The sequence below is a fragment of the Cnephaeus nilssonii genome (genome assembly GCF_951640355.1).
Source record: "Cnephaeus nilssonii genome assembly, chromosome: X".
NCBI lineage: Eukaryota > Metazoa > Chordata > Mammalia > Chiroptera > Vespertilionidae > Cnephaeus > Cnephaeus nilssonii.
Genome location: NC_137071.1, coordinates 83,612,064 through 83,633,261, shown reverse-complemented (window position 1 = coordinate 83,633,261; position 21,198 = coordinate 83,612,064). Strand labels below are relative to the sequence as shown.

The 21,198-nt window shown below is 41.4% G+C and overlaps 1 protein-coding gene across 1 annotated transcript in view; it reads left to right on the top strand.

The window, feature by feature from the left end:
- The first annotated feature begins 2,594 nt into the window (after positions 1-2,594).
- Positions 2,595-21,198, top strand: part of LRCH2 (leucine rich repeats and calponin homology domain containing 2) — a 127,230-nt gene continuing 108,626 nt past the window's right edge. Inside the window, exon 1 of the mRNA XM_079765471.1 lies at positions 2,595-2,949. Coding sequence (XP_079621597.1) covers positions 2,610-2,949 — 340 coding nt within the window. The 5' untranslated portion in view covers positions 2,595-2,609. The remainder of the gene's footprint in view (positions 2,950-21,198) is intronic.

Sequence of the window (21,198 nt, the reverse complement as noted above, 5' to 3'; positions counted from 1 at the left end):
CTCCTAACTGTCCTCCCCTGCAGGCTTGATTGCCCCCAACTGCCCTCCCTTGCAGGCCTGGTCCCTCCCAACTGCCCTCCCCTGCTGGCCATCTTGTGGTGGCTATCTTGTGTCCACATGGGGGCAGCCATCTTGTGTGTTGGAGTTATGGTCAATTTGCATATTACTGTTTTATTAGATAGGATAGAGGCCTGGTGCACGGGTGGGGTCAGCTGGTTTGCCCTGAAGGGTGTCCCAGATCAGGGTGGGGGTTCTCTTGGGGTGTGGGGCGGCCTGGGCGAGGGGCTTGTGGTGGTTTTCAGGCTGGCCATGTCCCCCAGCGACCCAAGCGGAGGCTCTGGGATCTGGGGTTTATTTATCTTTTATAATTGAAACTTTGTAGCCTTGAGTGGAGCCAAGACTCCTGCTTGCTCTGTGGCTGCAGCCATTTTTGTTGGGATTTATTTATCTTCTATAATTGAAACTTTGTAGCCTTGAGTGGAGGCCTTGGCCAGCCAGGGTGTGTGGAAAGCTTGGCTTCCTCCATCGCCGGGGGCAACCCAAGCCTCCTGTTCGCAGCCATCTTGGTTGGGTTAATTTGCATACTCTCTCCTGATTGGCTGGTGGGCGTGGCTTGTGAGCACAGCAGAGTGATGGTTAATTTGCATATCACTCTTTTATTAGATAGGACTAGAGGCCCAGTGCACGAATTCGTGCACAAGTGGGGTCCTTCGGCCTGGCCAGGGATCAGGGCCAGTTGGGGCCAGACGGAGGGAGGGACTGTGGAAAGTTGGCCAGGAGCTCACTAATCACCAGGGGTCAGCTCCTGCATTGAGCATCTGCCCCCTGGTGGTCAGTGAAAATCATAGCTACCAGCCGGTCATCTGGTCATAACGGTCGCTTAGCCTTATATATATATAGGTAGATTCCTTTCCTAATGTTTTCTTTTTCAAAAATTTTTATTTTATTTACTTATTTATTGTTAATCCTCATCTGAGGATATCTTTTCATTGATTTTTAGAGAGAGTGGAAGAAAGGGGGAGAGACAGAGATAGAAAAACATTGATGTGAGAGAGACACATCAATTGGTTGCCTCCCACATGGCAGGGCATCAAGCCTGCAACTGAGATGCCCTTGACCAGAATCAAACCCAGGACCCTTCTGTGGGCTGATGCTCTATCCACTGAGCCAATCTGGCTAGGGCCCTTTCCCAATATTTTCTCTAATGAATTTAGTTTCCCTTCTCATCCCTCTTGATTCTGGAAGTTCTCAATTAATACTTGAATTGATTTTTAATCTAAGAAAGATGAGGTACAACATTCCTTTCTGACACCAGTGTGTTTAAATAATTGTATATTACTTACTAATTCATTGAAGTGTGTGATTCTCAGTTTTGTTCATTCTGTGGGTCATGCATATGGCAAATGTAACTTCTTGCAACGTAATAATTTTCATTAACCTGTGTGGCCACGAAGCAATTTTGACAAATTGTCATTGTTTCCTGTATTTCTTTTTCCGAAGTAGAGTCTATGACAGATAAACTTTTATGGAGATTTCACTAAGGCAATTAGATTGTTGACAGATTGTTCAAATGGAAATGAATGTAAAACAGATACATAGGATATTCAAATTAAGTATAACTAAATATCTTCAAGCATTCTGATAGTTTTGCAGGATAATTTTACTGGCTATTAGTGAAAAGATTTCAATAACTCTGGTTGGGGATGGTGGGGTGGCAGTGGCTTGAATAGTTAAGTTCAAGTTATGAGAATGAACTCCTAAAATCCAAGGTTGATTAGCTTCATATGATCAGTTTTATACCTTCAGAATTCCACCTAAAACCAAAACCTGTATTTCAAAAATAAACTTTAAGAATGTTTCATGATCAAAGAGTTTTCCATCAGTTATACTCAAGATATTTTGGCGATCTTGTCACAACCTCAAAGAATGATAAAACAGAATGCATAGAACTTTTCCAAGTTTTGTAAGGCAGCAGTTTGGTTGAGACCCACACACACACTGAAAAGAGAGGCTTCCTTGAAAACATTTGAAAAGTCTTTTCTTATTTTGGAATTCCAAATAGCAAAAAATTCATATGGGCTCAAAACTCAGTGCACTTCTTCTGCACCGATATTCCTCCCCAAATGATCCCCAATCATTTAACCAGTAAACGATTCCTGAAGCACTTGTGGTAAGCGTTTCAATAAGGTGACTGTCCTAAAAGCTGTTTCAATATATTCTGAAATGATTCCCTTTCATCCCATCTAATATATTTGCCTTTGTTTCGTAGAAAGAAAAAGGTGAAGCAACTTAGAGATTTGGGGACATATCGCCAAATGACCTACAGTTAAGCTGGTGTCGCTTCGCAAGATTTTGGTACCCAAAGCAACGGAACCGGGATTTAGCATCCTTCCTCTGATCACACATTTCTTAAAGCAAGCGTTCTTTCTGCACGTTTCAACATCCACAGTTCTCTACCCAACACCTCCTCCAAGCCCGCCCCCCGGTTCCTTCCCACTCTACCTCGCCCCCCCCACCCCGCCCCCAGCATGCGCATGCGTTCTAAGAACCCCCTACACTCACGGCAGAAGCTGAGAGTATTGTCGGGGGCTATTCTCTCTCCCAGGAACATGGCGGCGAGTCAGGGAGGTGGTGGTAACAGTGGGGGCGGCGGTGGTGGAGGTGGAAGTAGCGGTGGTTGTGGCGCTGCTGGAGGAGGCGGTGGAGCCGGAGGGGGAGGAGGCGGCGGCGGGACCGTGGTGCTGCCCATCCCGGTACCGACTCTTTTCGGTCAGCCTTTCCCTCACGGGCCGCAGTGGAACCCGGGGAGCTTGCAGCCTCAACACACCGCGAGGAGCCTGGACCGGGCCCTGGAGGAGGCGGGCAACTCAGGCATCCTGAGCCTCAGTGGCAGGAAACTCAGAGACTTCCCGGGCTGCGGCTACGACCTGACGGACACCACCCAAGCAGGTGACAGGACGGAACTGTGGGGTGGCGAGGGAAAGCCGGGCTAAGAGCGAGGAGGTGGGGAGAATGGGTGGCTGCGTGGCTGTGTTGTTGGACTCTGCTGGGCTGGGCGGGTGCACGGGGCAGCTATACTGACAAAAGTCGGAGCAGCTTGTGAATGTGGGGGCCAGAGAAGGGAATAGGGGAGGGGGGAGGAATGCTGATTGAAGGATGTATGAAACCGGGTGTTATGTGGGGGGGTGAAAGAGCATTATTGTTAAAGCAAGTTTCCCTAGTAAGGGGTGGGGAGGGAGGTATTGACACCTTCCTTAATGCACTCCTTCCAACTCTCCTGGATGTTCCCATCTTTCCAGGAGTGGGGGAGAAGAGACAATACATAAAATCATAACCTATACATATTCCTTAAAGGCATACGTGCCTGCAAGAATGGTATATCCCTTTTCATAGTATAGCAGCAGTATTGCCACGGTTTTTGTGTTCTTATTTTGTGTTTTAATCATCTTAGAATATGCTTGCCTTCTTATCACGTATGCCTTAAAGACCGACATTTTTCATTTTCCTGGTGTTGAGAAGGTAATGGTGCTTAAATTAGTATTTGCTGCAAATTAAATCATTAATCACATGTCTGGTTACCAGGGGCAAGAATCATTGTTTCATGTTAGTCTTAATTTTTATAGCAAAAATAGCCAAAAATTTTAAGGGCATTTTTGAGAAACAATGAACTCCATTCTTTATGGAGTTGTGGGTTAATGGCTTATCATTTTGGATGAAAAATTGGCTATTGTAATATTCTAGATATACTTACTTTCTGGTACTCTTTGTTGTGGATGGCATTTTTTGTTATGAATGCACTCTCTTTCCCCTCTGCCTTATAAACCAATGCTGAATATTTTACGTGTGTTGAATATTTGGGTGTAAAGAAAAGGATTTTTGCTTTTCATAATCTTTCAATTTGTTATTTATGTCTTTTTTCATCTGCTTTGCTGAAAGAAATCATGGACAAAATTATTTTGATAGTGTAGCAATTTTGCAACAATGTAGTAAGTAAATTCACCCATAATGAGAAGTAATAAATGGCTTCTTTTTTTCCTAACACGATTTCAGTATATTCAGTTTCTGGCTGTTAAATCAAAGTATGTGCTTGGAGAAAGGTGGGAAGAGGACAACCTAAAACTGAATTATTCCACCCAATTATTTTTTTAGGAATTACCCTAAGAACTATAAATGTGTAATTGATAACTGATTTTGTATTTTGGAAAGCATGTTTGAGTATTTCTTCCTTCACTCTGAACAGATTTCCTAAACAGTATGTTCACATATTCATGAATACATTGTCAAGATATTATACTACTTGGTATGTTCTTCAAAGGCTTCAAGATAAATGGTTTCAAACTGTCATTATTGGGATATATTGTTTTGCTTATTGTTTTTTTTTATAACCTATAAAGGATCTCTCTTTGTGTAGGACAAAGTTTAAGCATCTTAGCTTGGCATTCAGGGCTTTCTTTCACAGTCTGGCTCCAATTTACTATTGCAACTTTACCTCCCCCAAAGCTCCTACATAGAACCCTCTGTTCCAACTAGGTTAACTCCCTGTCCCTCAAATATTTCTGCCTCATCTTTGTACAAGGTCATCCACATGCTTGGGATTTACTTCCTTTCTCCACCTATTTAATTTTGTTCAAGGCCCAGCTTTTCCAAGAAACTGTCTCCAACTCCCTTAGTACTTAGCAGTCTCCTGTTTCTTTGAATTCCCATGGTATTTATTGTCTTTACCATTTACTTGCTAGTACTGGCTTTATTTTCTTTTTATGTTTGTGTCTTGCTGTCTCTGAGATGGAGAGCTCCTTAAAGGTAGGGAATAGGTCATATACTTGGTTAGTCTTCTCATTATATATTGCTTATGTTGTACTTGATAATATTTTTTCATAAATATGAATATCATGTGGTTATAATTGTTGGCTTTTAAGCCTTCAGTTGGTTTTCTGAGGCAGGCATTAATAGAAACCAGAACCATATTTGTTCTTGGTAAAGCATTCATTTATCATGAACTTTATCAGGGTCTAGAGTAACACAGGACTTTTTGAGATAATTTTACTTTTTTTTTTACAGGTGAATGTATGTTCCTTATGGGAACACATCAGAATTTAGATGAGAAATATGTGAATGACTCATTTGCCTTTGTTTTGATAAAATTCAGCCATGAACTATTTAGGAGAAGTATTTTAGTGTGTAAGGAGATTAGTATGTGTTATATATAAGTGAAAGGTGAAAGTAGGTATACTGGAACTGAAGAAAAATAGAGTCTGTTTGAGATTTTACATACATACGCACACATATACACACAAACACATATACATAGATGCATTGTATATCCTTTGTTTGATTAGCACAGTTGTTTGTTGATATTGCTATAATTAAAATGACTCTCAGTGGGATAATGGTTCAGAACCAAACTGCTTAGACTACCATATAATGGTTTATTGGATTGGGAAGAATCTGGAAAAAGAAAAAATAGGAAGCTATTCTGTTAATCTAGGTATGAAGTGGTGAGAATCTGGGTTAAAACAAAATTAGTTAAGAAGGGTAAATTGATAAATTTCAAAGGAAGCAGGGAGGACTTTTTGCATTATTTTGCTGTTCCTTACATATACATAAGATGAAATAGGCCATTGGTTCTCCACCTTGGCTGCACATTAAAACCACAAGGGAGTGCTTATCTTAAACAAAACAAAACTATCCCTGGGCCCCACCTCAAACCAATTAAATCAGAATCTCAGGGGCCAAGAGACTTTTAACAAAAGTCTTCCTAGTGCTTCTAATGTGCAATCAAATAACTCTAAATAACTTATTTTTTAAGGCACTCAAGAAACATTTATTGTTTGAATGACTGAGAACTGATTAAAATTTACTGACAAACCTAAAGCCATTAGTTAAGAGGGTCAAAATCCAAAGTAGTAACTAAGTCTTTAAGTTCTAGTTGAATATTCTTTTAAATTGACTTGTGTGAAGCAGAGATTCATTTTTTTTTTTAAATCATGTGATGTCTATAGTGAATAAAAACTTACCAGGAAGCTATAGTTTCTTCAGTTCCCACGCATTACTCTGGTTTACATTTAATACTGTTTTATAAATTTGCATTAAGAAAATAGTGCTCCCAAAATATGTAGCAGCAAAATCTTGTTTTCTCTATTAATAGTCTTGCTATGAGGGAAAATGGACAGTAGGTAGCAGTTGGCAAAGTTTATCTTCTGTGTCTTTTTACCTCTCTACATTTCTGGTGCTTGCTATCCTTCACCTGCCCTCTCCCTCCTGCTGCCTTTCTTGTTTCTTTTTCCCTCTTCAGCTTCACTCTGCTTCCTTTTCTGGGTTGGAGCTCAAAGCTAACTAATTATTGCAGCCTTTCCAGAAGATTAACATTTAAAAGGAGCGTTTGCTAATTTACTTGTGTCTCCAATTGATGGTTTGTGATTGTGACCTTTTTGAAAAGATCTGCCTGCCTGACACGTTTTGATTAAAATCATCACCCATATAAAGACATAAAAACAGGGGTCAGTAAGTTGATAACTCATTTTAGGAAAGTAGCTGACTCTTGTAATGTCCCATCTGTGATGATCTGTAGGTAGGCTTGGCAAGACAAAGGGAAATTGCCTAGAACTTTTTCGTCTGTCTGGATACTGTGATCATCTGTTGGCCTTAAGAGAATTTGAAAATGATTTTAGTGGCTACCTTAAGTCATATTTGACTTTGTCACCCTTGCTACAAATAAGTCTGAGCCTACTTGGAGCTGCTCCCTCTGCTTTTTCATACCTCTTTATATCCATAAACAATAGGTCTGTGAAACAGATTTATGAATTCTTACATACATCTGATTGTGCTGTGTCCTGATTAATCACATGTTTTCCTGTAAACCAAGAGTCAACTCTAGTATTTCCTACATGTGCTGGTTCACCTCTTCAACTGTGGGGCATGGTGCATTGTATCAGGTTGTAAAATGGAGCCAGATAAACTTTGCAGCATCTGATTTTTTAAAAAATGGACTATTATTTTTATTAGAGAAGTTTTATGTTCACAGAAAGATTGAGCAGAAAGTACAATGAGTTTCTACACATGTATAGCATTCCCTATTATCAACATCCTCCACCACATTGACACATTTGTTATAATTTATGAACCTACATTGACACATCATTATCACCCAAAGTCCCTGGTTTACATTAGGACTCACTCTTGGTGTTGTACATTTTGTGGGTTTGAACAAATATATAATAACATGTATTCACTTTAAGTGTTGTATGGAAGAGTTTTACTGCCCTCAAAACCCTCTGTGCTTTTCCTGTTTATCCCACCTCCACCCCACTCCCCAACTCCTGGCAACCACTCATCTTTTTATTGTAGCAACATTTGATTTTGTTACATAGGTGAAGGCCCTCTTAGTGCATTCAGTGGAGTTTGTGATTTTGTGGCCTGATTCAAATATCTGCTTTGTTTTATGTAAGAAATGTCTCCCTGAAAAATTGAATGTGAAGCACATTTTTGACAATTGACTCACATTTTAAAAATATATTTTTATTGATTTTAGAGAGAAAAGGAGAGGAAGAGAGAGATAGAAACATCAATGATGAGAGAGAATCATTGATAGGCTGCCTCTTGCATGCCCCCCACTGGGGGATCAAGCCCGCAACCCGAACTTGTGCCCTTGACTGGAATCGAACCTAGGACCTTTCAGTCTATAGGCTGACACTCTATCCACTGAGCCAAACTGGCGGGCATTGACTCACATTTTAATTGCTCTATATTGACTTTGAGTTGCTGGACCTTGTAGTTATTTCTTTTATTCAGCGATGAATTCTTCTATAGCATAAATAGTTACCTTTTAATTTCTTCCTTTTGCAAGTTAAAAATGTTATCTTAAATTGCAGGGCACATTTTTCATTAAAATAATAGCATTTATATGGCTCTTCATAAATTTTGAAGCAATTTAATATATATTATCCTATTGTATTATAATAATAACCCTGTGAGCTTGGCAGAGTATAAAGTACTCCTTGTTGAGAGAGGTTAAGTGATTTGCTCAAAGTTAAATGACTAGTGTATGGCAGAGTGTGGGTCAGAAGCTAGGTTTTCCAACTCTAGCGCTCACTATTCGAGTGTTATTTCCATTGTAACACATTTTCTCTGTATAACAAAGCTATTATTAAACACTAGGCTAATAAATAGCTTATCTTTTTCTGAAAAAATAAATGCTTGTTTAACTTCATAGGTTATATAGTTTTGTTTGTGTGCAATATTTTTTGTTTTGTGTGTGGTGTTTGCATAGCTTGTCTTCGTGTCTCTCTGATGATTTTAGAATAGACTCATTAAGCAAGAATTTATTGAACTCCAACTTTGGAAACATTATTGTGGCCAATAGAAAAGAAAGACATGGTTGAATGTGTTCAGTTATATATGTAACAATTAGAAAAGAATTATGTAACAGTACTTAAGATTGTACACTTTTATAAAGTATACAATAAGTGGTATGGAACTGTGGCATAAGGCTTAATTTTATTGGGGGTTAAGTTAGTTTGAGAAAGCTTCCTGTAAAATTAGGTATTTCCTGACTCTTGAGGTAAACAATCAAGTTTTGATTAGGCAGGAGGGACAGTTGCAGAATTTCAGGGGAGAAGTTGCATGGTGGATACAGAGTTGAGAATGACATTGTGCTTTACGGGAAGATGTTAACTAAGGTTTGTTCTGTGTTTTCTCAAACACACTTAGAGGCTGAGAGGTGGGGACTGGTGGAAAGTTCAGTGTTAGAATGCAAGAGGAGGAGGGAGGACCTTCATTTGAGCAAATGGGAAGCAAGGACGGGATGGGGAGCTGTTAGCCTTTAAAGAGAGGAGTAACCTGATTTTTGCAAACATGAAGGTGAAGATAGATGTCTGGGGACAATAATGCCTTACGTTTTAATCTTAAAGAAGTGAAGTAGTATCATCAGGGAAAACAAGCTTGGTGAGCACAAGAAAGGTATGAAGTAGAGCAAAATGCTTTAAGGAGTCAGTATGGAGAATAAGTCAGTTTAGAATTAGGACTGTGTGGTAAGCAGCTAAATTAGTTGCTTTTGGAATATCTGAGCTTATCACGTTGTCAGAAAAATTTATATATTGTATTACAGGCAAGAGAACCTAAGTGGTTGATTGGGATATTTCAGAATTGGGGTTATAGGAACTTTTCTAAAATTTAAATTTTTGATTTAGATTATTGGTAATATAAACAAGCATTTGTATATTCATCACCAGAAGCATAAAGGTGAGCAAAATCCAGAACCTTATTGACAGTGTAAGAGATAATGTTAGGGACACTTTTCACAAATACAAGTAATTGAGAACTTACAGCGTATTGATCCTGGGAGGTGGTATTTAAGTTTTAAGATACACAGCGAAACTTTGCAAAAAGGCATATAACTCTCCAAGCCCATCCCAGTAGCCCACTTTAAGGGATGCTTAAACTGTGTGATGCCCATGCTCTTTCTACAGAGGCTCTTTATCATCAAGATCTAGAAAGGGAAATACTTTCGATTTCTTTTTTTTCTCTACATTTTGAGTATATTCAGATATTTCTTGAAGCACTGTAAACTCTTAATCAGTTCTTGAAAAGTTTGAGAAACTTTTGCTTCCCTTTTATAGAAAAAAAAATAATAATCTTACACTCCAGGGAACCATTTAATGTAATTAAAGGAAACTGTACAAGTCAGTTTTATAATAATAATTTAAGTTGTGTTTAGTCTTACCTTAAACTAATGCATTCAGTCTGTTAAAGGTCAAACTTTTTTAATCTTTATATTTCTCCTGTTTCAAATAAAATATAAATTGATAGCATTCCACTTACAGAATGCCAGTCAATGCACTGTAATGGATAAATTAAACAATGGAAAATTAAAAAATGAAAAATTTTAAAGAAAACTGTGGGTTTTTTACCAAATAGGGAAGTAAGTCCTTTCCTGTTTGTGGAAATTGTTGATTCTGTGTACTCTCTTATAATTTGTCACAGTGATTGTTGTCACTTTATCTTCAAATTAATAACTTCAGTCTCAGTAGACCTTTATGTATAATATTAGGGATTCAAGGTGAAAAGAGCCAGAAATAAAGTAACTGTGGCATAAACTTTTATTTAAACTCTATGGAGACCAACCGATTCTGGAATATTTGTGAGTTTCAATTTCACTAAAAAAATGGCTTTGTTAAATGATTATGTCAATAAGAGATTCTAGAATGTGCAGTGTAGAATTTTTCCCCTCTTAAAACAGTAATTACAGTGTGTAAATCCTTAATACTTTGAGTTAATTGGTTGGGGATGTCAGTGTCAATGGGAAATCAATTACTTTTAAAGATATTTATAAATTAAAAATAGTAAATTGAACATAGATAATTATCTCTTTAAACTACTTTAATGGGTTTGTGAGAATGGATTTGTTGTATCTATTTTATGTGTATGGACAAGGTTGTAAAGTTGCTGCCTTTAAGGAATTATTTCATAGTGGTATAAAATAAGTATTCACTTATCTATTATATAGGCTAAATTGCTGGTTCACAACCTGGGGAAGACTGGCCCCCAGGGAATGATATTTGGTAATGTCTGGAGACACTTTTGATTGTCACAACTTGGGGTTGCTGCTGACATCTAGTGGGTAGAGGCCAGGGATGCTACTAAGCCGCCAGCAGTGAACAGGACTGCCCCAAACCACAAAGATGTATCTGGTCCAAAATACCAATGATACCAGTGCTAGTGTAAGACAAATGTCATAAGTGAAAACAAAGTGTAATTCAGGTTCAAAATGAGTGAGATGACATCTTATTGTATTGGTAGAGCATCAGAAAGGGCTTTATAAAGGAGACCGAGGATGAGCCTTGAAGGAGGATCCGATTTTATAATTACTCATTAAAGGAGGTAACTAAATGAATATTGACATCCCAGAGTCTCTTCAAACTTAAAATATCAATAAAACAAAACAACTCTTGTTATTGAGCCCAGACCCCCTGGTCATCCAAACCAGAAACTTGGGAATGACACTGGACTCTTCCCCTCTCTTACTGTCTATATCTAATTAGGAACTGAGGCCTGTGGTCATAGTTCTTTGAATAGCTTTCAGATCTGTTTCCTTCCTGTCTATTCTCACTACCATTGTTGTTCAGGTCCTTCTCTCCTCAACATTAACTAGACTCATCAACAGCTATCCTGCATGATCTATCTGCCTCACTTATGGTCAAATCCAGTTAGTCCTTCACATTGTAGCCGGAGTACTCCTTCTAATATGCAAATCTGATTATCACTTGTGCCAGGCCAGTACAGCTAAGGTTCCGTGAGCCTGAGGGGGGGTGGGGGGACAGCAGCGAAGGATTAAAAAAAAGACAAAGAGAATAAGCTGGGGCTCTGTGGATCTCCTGTGCCTGGCTGAGGCCACAAAGAGAGATCCAGACGGCAAGCTGATGCTTTATTTTATAGTCAGAGGTATACAAGGTAGTGGTCACCATAGTTACAATGTTCTTGTGAGTTTCACTTGTTTTGGCAGCACTTGCTGCACCTCCCACAGCCCATTAGCTACCCAGGAAGGATCTAGGGAGCTTCATAAGGTCAAGCTTAATTATGCTAAGAGGGCTATGCCCTCTAAGCTGGGACTTGTTTGTGGCTTTGCCAACAGGTCAGTCCGAGGCTTAACCCTATTGTCGCTCCCTACATCTCTCCCTTCTTTTATTTTTAAGCTACTACAGTAAAACGTACACATCAAGAAGAAAGCTCTGACTATCCTACCTAATAATACAGTAACATGCAAATTGACCGTACCTTCGCTATGCCCACGATTGGCCAGGAGGCGCGGGGGAGGAGGGGCAGGACTCGGGGTGGCCCTGGTGGCCGATTGGGCCGGCGGAATGCTGAGCTCGCATCGCCAGCGGCGGCGCAAGCTCAGCATTTGCGCCATGGCTGTGCTGCGGCACATAAGGGGCCTCTGCGGCAGCGAGCCCACATCCCGCCACTGACCATCAAAAGCGGGGAGCTGGGTGTCCGCTCAGGCACCAGCGGACAGAAACCCAGCTCCCCCGCGATCGAAAGCGGGGAGCTGTGTGTCCGCTCCGGCACCAGCGGACCCCCTGCCATCAAAAGCAGGGAGCAGGCTGCCTGCAGTGTCCGCGGAGCGTGCTAGGCTTTGCGGGGCAGTGAATATGGCCTGGATGGCAGGTTAGGCCTAGGGGACCCTACACGTGCATGATTTAATCATGCACTGGGCCTCTAGTTAGAATAATAGCAGAACAATGCCAATGCAAAACCCAAACTACTGACATGTTAACATTTTAAAACTTGAACATCAAGAACAAAACTCTGGCTATTAAAACAATAACAAAACAATGCCAATGCAACACAGCAATGAGAGAGAAATCAAACTACAGGCATGTTAACAGTTTCAGCTACAAAATGAAAGTTATCTACTCAGAGTCCTCAGATTTGGCCGGACAAGACTTTACAGAAAACTGGCAGCTCACCAAAGCTAGTCAGCATCTCGGTCCCTTGATTAGCCTTCATTTTCGTCTGCTGCATCACTGTCATTGGGGCAACTCTCAGTCTTTTGAATGAAGGGACAAGGAGTTTCTCTGGGTCCCCTGTACCTCCTCCAGCCACCAGTGCTGCTTCTCCGTCTCCTTGATGAGGAGGCACCACAGCTGCTGCAGGTTGGCGAGCCTCTGTGGGATGGTCTTGGCATTCAGGCTGCTGCTGTTGGTGATGATGCTCTGGCTTCTCTTGAAGATGCTGTCGATGAGAAGATGTTGTCGATGCAAGGCTGGTGCTGTTGGATTTCCTTCTAGAGGGTCTGTTTTTTCTTTATAGTCCTCAGATTTGGACAGTCTTAATTTCCCATGTTTTACACCTAGCTATTACTAAACTTCGCTCCCTACTTTCCTTTTTTGCTTTCTGTACACATGCCTTAAAGGAGCCTCCTTTCACCTTATAATTGTAGTTCCCCTGAACTCGGGCCCCACGTTGGGTGCCACATGTGCTGGGCCAGCACAGCCAAGGGTTCCGTGAACCTGAGGGGGTGTGGTGAAGGATTAAAGAAAAGACAGACAAAGAGAATAAGCTGGGGCTCTGTGGATCTCCTGTGCCTGGCTGAAGCCACAAAGAGAGATCCAGATGGCAAGCTGATGCTTTATTTTATAGTCAGAGGTAAACAAGGTAGTGGTCACCATAGTTACAATGTTCTTGTGAGTTTCACTTGTTTTGGCAGCACTTGCTGCACCTCCCACAGCCCATTAGCTACCCAGGAAGGATCTAGGGAGCTTCATAAGGTCAAGCTTAATTATGCTAAGAGGGCAGTGCCCTCTAAGCTGGGACTTGTTTGTGGCTTTGCCAACAGGTCAGTCCGAGGCTTAACCCTATAGCCGCTCCCTAGAGTCACTTGTAACTACTAAAACACCTGGAATGAATAAGCCAGCTCCTTAACAATAGGTGGCTTATTCCTTGTTTTGAACACTTAAAAATGTGGAAACAAGCTAATACGTATTAACTATGCTTTATATAACTGGTGATTTTTATTTTTTAAAATTTTTTCCCATTACAGTTTACATTTAATATTACTTTGTATTAGTTTCAGGTGTACAGCATAGTGGTTAGACAATGATATAGTTTACAAAGTGATCCCCCTATATTTCCAGTACTAACTGGACACCATACATAGTTATTACAGTATTACTGAGTATACTAGCATGTTGTATACTGTTTTTGGATTCCCATGACTATTTTGTAACTACCAATTTGTGCTTCTTAATCCCTTCACCTTTTTCACTCAGTCCCCCAACCCCCTCCCATCTGGCAACCATCAGTCTGTTTCAATTTTGTTTGTTTGATTTTTTTTTTGTTCTTTAGATTCCACATATAAGTGAAATCATATCTCTGACTGACTTAATTTTGAGACAAGCCAGTAAGCCAGGACAAGTGGAATAGGGAAACAGACAGATAGCTGAACAAACTGACATCAATTTTCAGCAGATGCAGAAGGTCACTTCCCTAGAAATAATATCTAGGCCTCAGTGGTATTTAAGCTCCAGACCCAGAAAAGCACAAAACCAGGTGGGTGACACCAGGACCAGCTGTGATGACTGACAACTCCCTGCCCTGACACTGACCAATTAGTGAAGACCCAGAAGGAACACACCTAGAAAACTGATGAATTTTCTGTTGAAACCCTCCCCTGAAACCTCCCCTAAGATTCCTGCCTCTGAGAAAGAAATAAAGCCTCAAGACAAAGGGTGCAGCTCGTGCTCTCCCTCTGGGGACCCTCCAATTATTCCCTTTCCCGTCTTCTTCCCCTATAGGCATGCATCTCCTAAACCTTAAGGGACCTCACGAGACTTGCAACCTGGGGAGCAATGGGCAGCAGAGGCTAGTCCCCTGAACCTGTTCCCAAGACCCCCTTTTCTCTGACTTCCCAGAGAGCTAGGGCAGCCCAGCCTAGGTTCTCCTGTTGCTTCTTCTATACTAAGCCCTTTCTTATTTTACTGTCCCCAACTTTGATAAATGTTTCCTCATAGTCATCTGGACTCCTGTTGTGAAATTTTCCCCACACAAAGTCAATAACCCACACACTGCTGGCTGACCCTAGGCAGATCCACCAAGGACCAGGATCCTTTTCTGGTAATAATTATTCTATACCTCTGGTATAGCAGCTGTGATCCTTTGTTGCAATGAACACATTTCCTGGATTGTAGCATTCACCATTAATTTAATAACTTCTGGAAAACAAAACAAAACACTACCACAATAAGCACATAAATGGATTTCAGAAATGTTAACAGAAGAAAATTTGCATTGTAAAATAAAAAAATATGCTATTTATTTACATTTCTCTTATTGATTTGGAAGTTCTTTAAATATAGTTACTTTGTTGCCACTCCAACACTTTCCTTAGTGGTATAAAATAAGAAAGAAGCATGGCAATTCCATATGCCGACTTTTGTTCTATTTGTGTAACATAACCTAGTGGAATGGCTCTACCATGGTACCTTGATGATCATGCACATCTCCACAAAGTCCACATCGACAAGGCTCAACTACAGTGTATAGGGCACTCATTAAGTAGGTTTTTAACTAATTTGTTCAGTTAAGCCTGGATACCTTTCCCAAGTCCTCCACAATTTGTCTCTTCCCCTTTCCCCTGTGTTTCCCACTACTTTCATATATGTACCCTCTTCTCCAGTCAAATTGGACTCATTGTCTCCCTGCCTTTTGTTTTTACTGCTTTGTTATATTATTTTAAAAAATGGAAAACTATTAGAAAAGAAAAAAGAAATAACAGCTTATTATTGCTTCATAAGGAGAGATATGATTCTTTACCTGTTGCAAATTAACTATGTTTTTTTCCTATGTTTTTTATTATTGTCATATTACATCATTGGATATGTTTTTTATTTTAGAACTAGAGGCCCAGTGCATGAAATTTGTGCATGGTGTGTGTGTGTGTGTGTGTGTGTGTGTGTGTGTATCCCTCAGGCCAGCCTGCACCCTCTCAAATCTGGGACCCCTTGAGGGCAGTCGGACATCCCTCTCACAATCCAGGACTGCTAGCTCCCAACCGCTCACTCCCCTGCCAGCCTGATAGACGCCTATCTGCTCCACTGCTGGCCCGATTGCCCCTAACTGCCCTCCCCTGAAGGCCTGGTCTTCCCCAACTGCCCTACCCTGCAGTCCTGGTCCCCCCAACTGCCCTCCCCTGCAAGCTTTGGTCCCCCCCAACTGCCCTCTCCTGCAGGTCTGGTCCCCCCCAACTGCCCTCCTCTGCAGGCCTGAGTCCCCCCCAACTGCCCTCCCCTGCAGGCCTGGGTCCCCCCCAACTGCCCTCACCTGCAGGCCTCGGTCCCCCCCAACTGCCCTCCCCTGCAGGCCTGGTCCTCCCAACTGCCGTCCCCTGCAAGCCTGGGTCCCCCTACTGTCCTCCCCTGCAAGCCTGGGTCCCCCCCAACTGTCCTCTCCTGCAGGCCTGGTCACCCCTAACTGCCCTCCCCTGCTGGCCTGATTGCCCACAATTGCCCTCCCCTGCCGGCCGTCTTGTGGTGGCCATCTTGTGTCCACATGGGGGCAGCCATCTTTGACCACATGGGGGCAGCCATCTTGTGTCTTGGAGTGATGGGCAATTTGCATATTACTCTTTTATTAGATAGGATATTTGACCGCTTCTAAATATTTAGGTTGACTAATTAAGTAATGTTTATGACATTAATATGTTTGGCATTGAAAATATGAAATTATAAAATGCTTTGAGGATTAATATGTTGTTTTAAACAAATTCTACCTTTACAAGTCATATTTGTAGTTGAAGTTTAGGAAATTTGGGACATAAGTGCACAATTTGGACTTAGATTTAACAGTTTTCCTATCAGTGTAGCTGTAAATTGTTTAACCTTTTGCATTCGGATGTCAAGTGTGACTCGACACGGTTAGCATCGGTAGCAGCTCTTTTTATACTCTTTGAATGTATCAATAATTTGAAATATAAAAAAATCCAAATAAATAAGTTTGTATGAAAAGAAACTCCAGTTTTTTATTCTACTGCCACGCTTTGTAAAATCTGGGGTATTTAAAAAATTAAATCCCAGGTAGAATAAAGGAATCGAGAAAAAAGCAAGCGAATGCAAAGGGTTAAAATTGTGTCTTTACATGTCTTGGTCTAGTTTTATCTTCTTACATTTGTCTGCTGTCTTCCATTTACCATCAGCAAAGCTAAGGTCATGAATCTCCTGCCTTCAGGTTGCAAAGTTTATCATCTTCAGTAGGATCAGAGCTTAAAGGCCTTCATAAACAACTGCTGTTTATGTTCACTGCTTCTTGTTTTGTAAAAAGCCTCATCATCTCATGACTAAATTTTGTCAACATTTATCAATGGAATGTTGTTGCCTCAAAAGTCTTCCCATTATAGTCTACTGTATATTCTTTTTCCAAGTTGTTCTTTTGGCATTTTCTTTATGCCACTGTTCCATTAGAGAAAAATATGTTATATCATGATTTTTAGAGACTGCCTAATAGTCTATTGTATGAATGTGCCATACTCAATTTAACCATCCTTCTTTTGTTAGATATTTAAGTTACTATTTAATACTAGAGGCCCGGTGCATGAAATTCATGCAGCGGGGGGGGGGGGGTTGTCCCTCAGTCCAGCCTGCACCCTCTCCAATCTGGGATCCCTCTCACAAACCAGGACTGCTGGTTCCCAACTGCTCGCCTGCCTGCATTCCTGATTGCCCCTAACCGCTTCTGCCTGCCAGCCTGATCACCCCCTAACTACTCCCCTGCCAGCCTGATTGATGCCTAACTGCTCCCCTGCCAGCCTGTTTGCCCTAACTGCCCTCCCCTGCAGGCCTGGTTCCCCCCAACTGCTCTCCCTTGCAGGCCTGGGTACCTCCCAACTGCGCTTCCCTACAGGCCTGGTTGCCCCCAACTTCCCTCCTCTGCCGGCTTGGTCACCCCTAACTGCCCTCCCCTGCAGGCTTGATCGCCCCCAACTTCCCTCCCTTGCAGGCCTGGTCCCTCCCAACTGCCCTCCCCTGCTGGCTTGATCACCTACGACTGCCCTCCCTTGCAGGCCTGGTCCCTCCCAACTGCCCTCCCCTGCTGGCCATCTTGTGGTGGCCATCTTGTGTCCACATGGGGGCAGGATCTTTGACCACATGGGGGCAGCCATCTTGTGTGTTGGAGTGATGGTCAATCTGCATATTACTCTTTTATTAGATAGGATGAGCATACAGCCAGTCACAGTTGCAATGAATATATTTCCTCTATTGTAGCATTCACCATAAATTTATAACTTTTCTGGAAAAATATAAACACTATCATAATAGCTTTACATTGCTTCCCCCAAGAAGTATTTGAGCTTGAGAGTAGATAATGCATTCTATAGAAAAATTCCCTATAGTGTTTGGTTCAATGCTATGCCTATCTGCAACAATTGATAGAAAATGGCTTTTCAAACTTCTAAGTTTAAAATTATGGAAAGAAGCATGACAATTTTATATGCCGACTTCTTGTTCAATGTGTGTAACATAACCTAGTGGAATGGCTCTGCCATGGTACCTTGATGATCATGCACATCTCCACAAAGTCCACATCAACAAGGCTCAACCACAGTCTGATTCAGATTTTGGGGGAAGAGTCTGATCCTCTGTGGTACATGACAAGATAGACAGATGACACAAGATCATTTCTTAATCACTTTCCTATCTTGTGGGAGGCTGCCCCAAGGCTTATTGTCTCCTTCCCTCATTCTGGCAAGACATGGGACATTCTTTGTCCAGCCGAAAGTATAAAGTTGCAAAGTTGCAATCTAGAGTTGACTCCTCAGTAACAGAGCAACCCACTGTTCATGTTGTCTGTCACTTGTTCCCTTCTTTCAGTTTTGTGTTGTGGGACTGGGACATGGGGCACTGACACTCACCATACTGATCATGCCTTTTCTGTCTGTGTTTGCTATAAACTGAATCCATTTGGTCTTACTAATAGCTGCCAATGTGCTGCTGTTTAGGGGCCACTTGTCCACTTAACATAAACTAATGGAATTTTCTTTGGCTGGTTTGTGGGATCTGTCATTTTGTAATTAGTCAATTGACTTTGACTTTCTTTTAATTTCAGCATCCAATATTTGTGCTTTGTTGTTAAATAGCTAAAGTAAGGATGCTCTCTAAATATAGTATTTTTCTTGAGCACAGTATATAGTATACTGCATGTAAAATTTGTCATAATATGGACACATCAAAGATGAAACGTTTAGTTTCATTTAGCATGGTAGCTTGCCCCCCTCCCCTTTTTTATTATAACTTTCCTTTAAGGACTACAGTGCTTTTGGAATCCAAGGCCTACTAGTTTACCTGGGGAATCAGTTTGATGAAGAGTTTTCTCATATTACTGTATTACATTAGACTTTCCTTTCTCATGCAGTAGAAAGGTACTTAGGTGTATTAATTAAGGCAAATAAAAAGTATATTGTATAAGCAGATCCATTTGATTTTCAGTGACTAGTTGATCTTGACCCAAGCAGAAGGAGCATTAATATCAGATTAATCATGTGTCAATTGTGATGTCTTGGAGATGACATGTTTTGCCATTGCTTACTTCATTAATCAGACTAATTATAACAATTCAGATTTTATAGTTTTTGTTTTTTGCTTTAAAAATAATTTGCATTAAAGCATGATTTTGACATTATAAATTGCATACATTCATAGTAATCTCCATTTAAAAAAATTATGACATAGTAGAATGGCAATATAACATGACTCAATATAGTGATAGAAGTTTGGTAGCAGAACAAGTTGTGCCCCATAAAAATTAAATGATTATATATAAATCAACTTAAGCCTGTAATTGTCTGCATATATCATTCTTTTTTTAATCCTCACCCAAGGACATGTTTTTTTTTTTCGTTTTTTTTTTTTCATTGATTCCAGAGAGAGAGGAAGGGAGAGAGAAACATCAATATGAGACAGAAACATTGATTGGTTGCCTCCCGTAAGCCTTCCAACTGGGGATCGAACCCACAACCTGGGTATGTGCTCTAACTGGGAATTGAATTCACAGTCCTTTGGTGCACAGGATGATGTTCTAAACAACTGAGCCACACCAGCCGTGGCTGCATATATCATTTTTATGAATGGAATTTATATATATTTAGAATTCATTGTACCTTGTAAAACATAATACCTTTAAAATAGTATAAGATTAATTGTGGTTTTCTTTTAACAGAAGCAATGCCTGCTTATTGTAGAAAATTTGGAAAATAAAAACCTATAAAAGAAAACACAAATCACTCGTCATTCCACTAACCTTGAATAAATATTGAAATTTTGGTATATGTTCTTCATACCCCACATTCATCACCTTGTGCATACCTGTAGGTCTTTATATGTATATGTACGAGCATATAAAATGTACATTTTTTGTTAAAATATATTTTATTGATTTTTCACAGAGAGGAAGGGAGAGGGATAGAGAACTAGAAACATCGATGAGAGAGAAACATCCAGCTGCCTCCTACACACCTCCTACTGGGGATGTGCCCGCAACCAATGTACATGCCCTTGACCGGAATCGAACCCGGGACCCTTCAGTCCGCAGACCGATGCTCTATTCACTGAGCCAAACCGGTTTCGGCTAAAATGTACATTTTTAAAGGAAACAATTGATTCATACTGTTTATATAGTGTTACATAGTTTTATTGAATTTATTGGGCTGATGTTGGTTAATAAAACCATGCAGGTTTTAAGTATATCTATATATATAAAAGCTTAAGCAACCGAACTACTGAACAACTGAACGACTGGTGGACTGGTGGCTATGATGCGCACTAACCACCAGGGGGCAGACACTTAATGTAGGAGCTGCCCCCTGGTGCTCAGTGTGCTCCCACAGTGGGAGTGCAGCTCAGCTGACCGACCCATCCCGGAGGCCCACCAGCCTGGCAGCAGCCACTCCCTCCCTCAGTAGTCCTATAGGTCCAATCTCCGGAGAATGGGCCAGGCACTGACTTACCGGCACTGCTGGCATGATCCAAACAGCGCTGCTGGCCTCCTGGAAGTTGGCCTTGAGCACTGCGGCTGCTTCCCCTCCATAGAGCTCCACAAGAAAGAAATGATATAAAAGCGACCGCCAGGTGGCTCCCAACAACAAGCGCACGTCAGAGGGGCAGATCTGGATCCCAGGCTGGCAAGGGCGTCCCACCACCCACCTGGAGGGCCAATCGTGTTCTGTTCTCCCCCCCCCCCGCCCCGCCCTTCTTGGGATAGGTGCCAGACGCAGGGCTCATGGCTGGCGAGCTCCACTGTGGTGGCACGAGCCTCTCCCGATCAGAACTGACTTGGCGGGAGGCCACGGCAGGTGCAGCAGGGCTGGGATGAGTGGGAGTGGCAGGCAAGAGTGGCAAGTGGCGTTGGACTGCCTGTTTCGGCCCAACCAATCCCCGCAGGCCACGCCAAGGGACCCCACCCATGCACAAATTTGTGAACCAGGCCTCTAGTAGTTTTATATTTTAAACTAGAGGCCTGATGCACGAAATTCATGCAAGGGGCTCGGCCCTCGCAGCCCCGGCTTTGTCCAGAAGGTCATCCAGAAGGACATCCGGTCTTATTAGCATATTATGCTTTTATTATTATAGATGTTCCAGTTATTTAACTGGAACATTCTTATTTCCATAGTAAGGAATTAAGTTTATGATATTTTTAAAAGCTGCAAGAGATTTC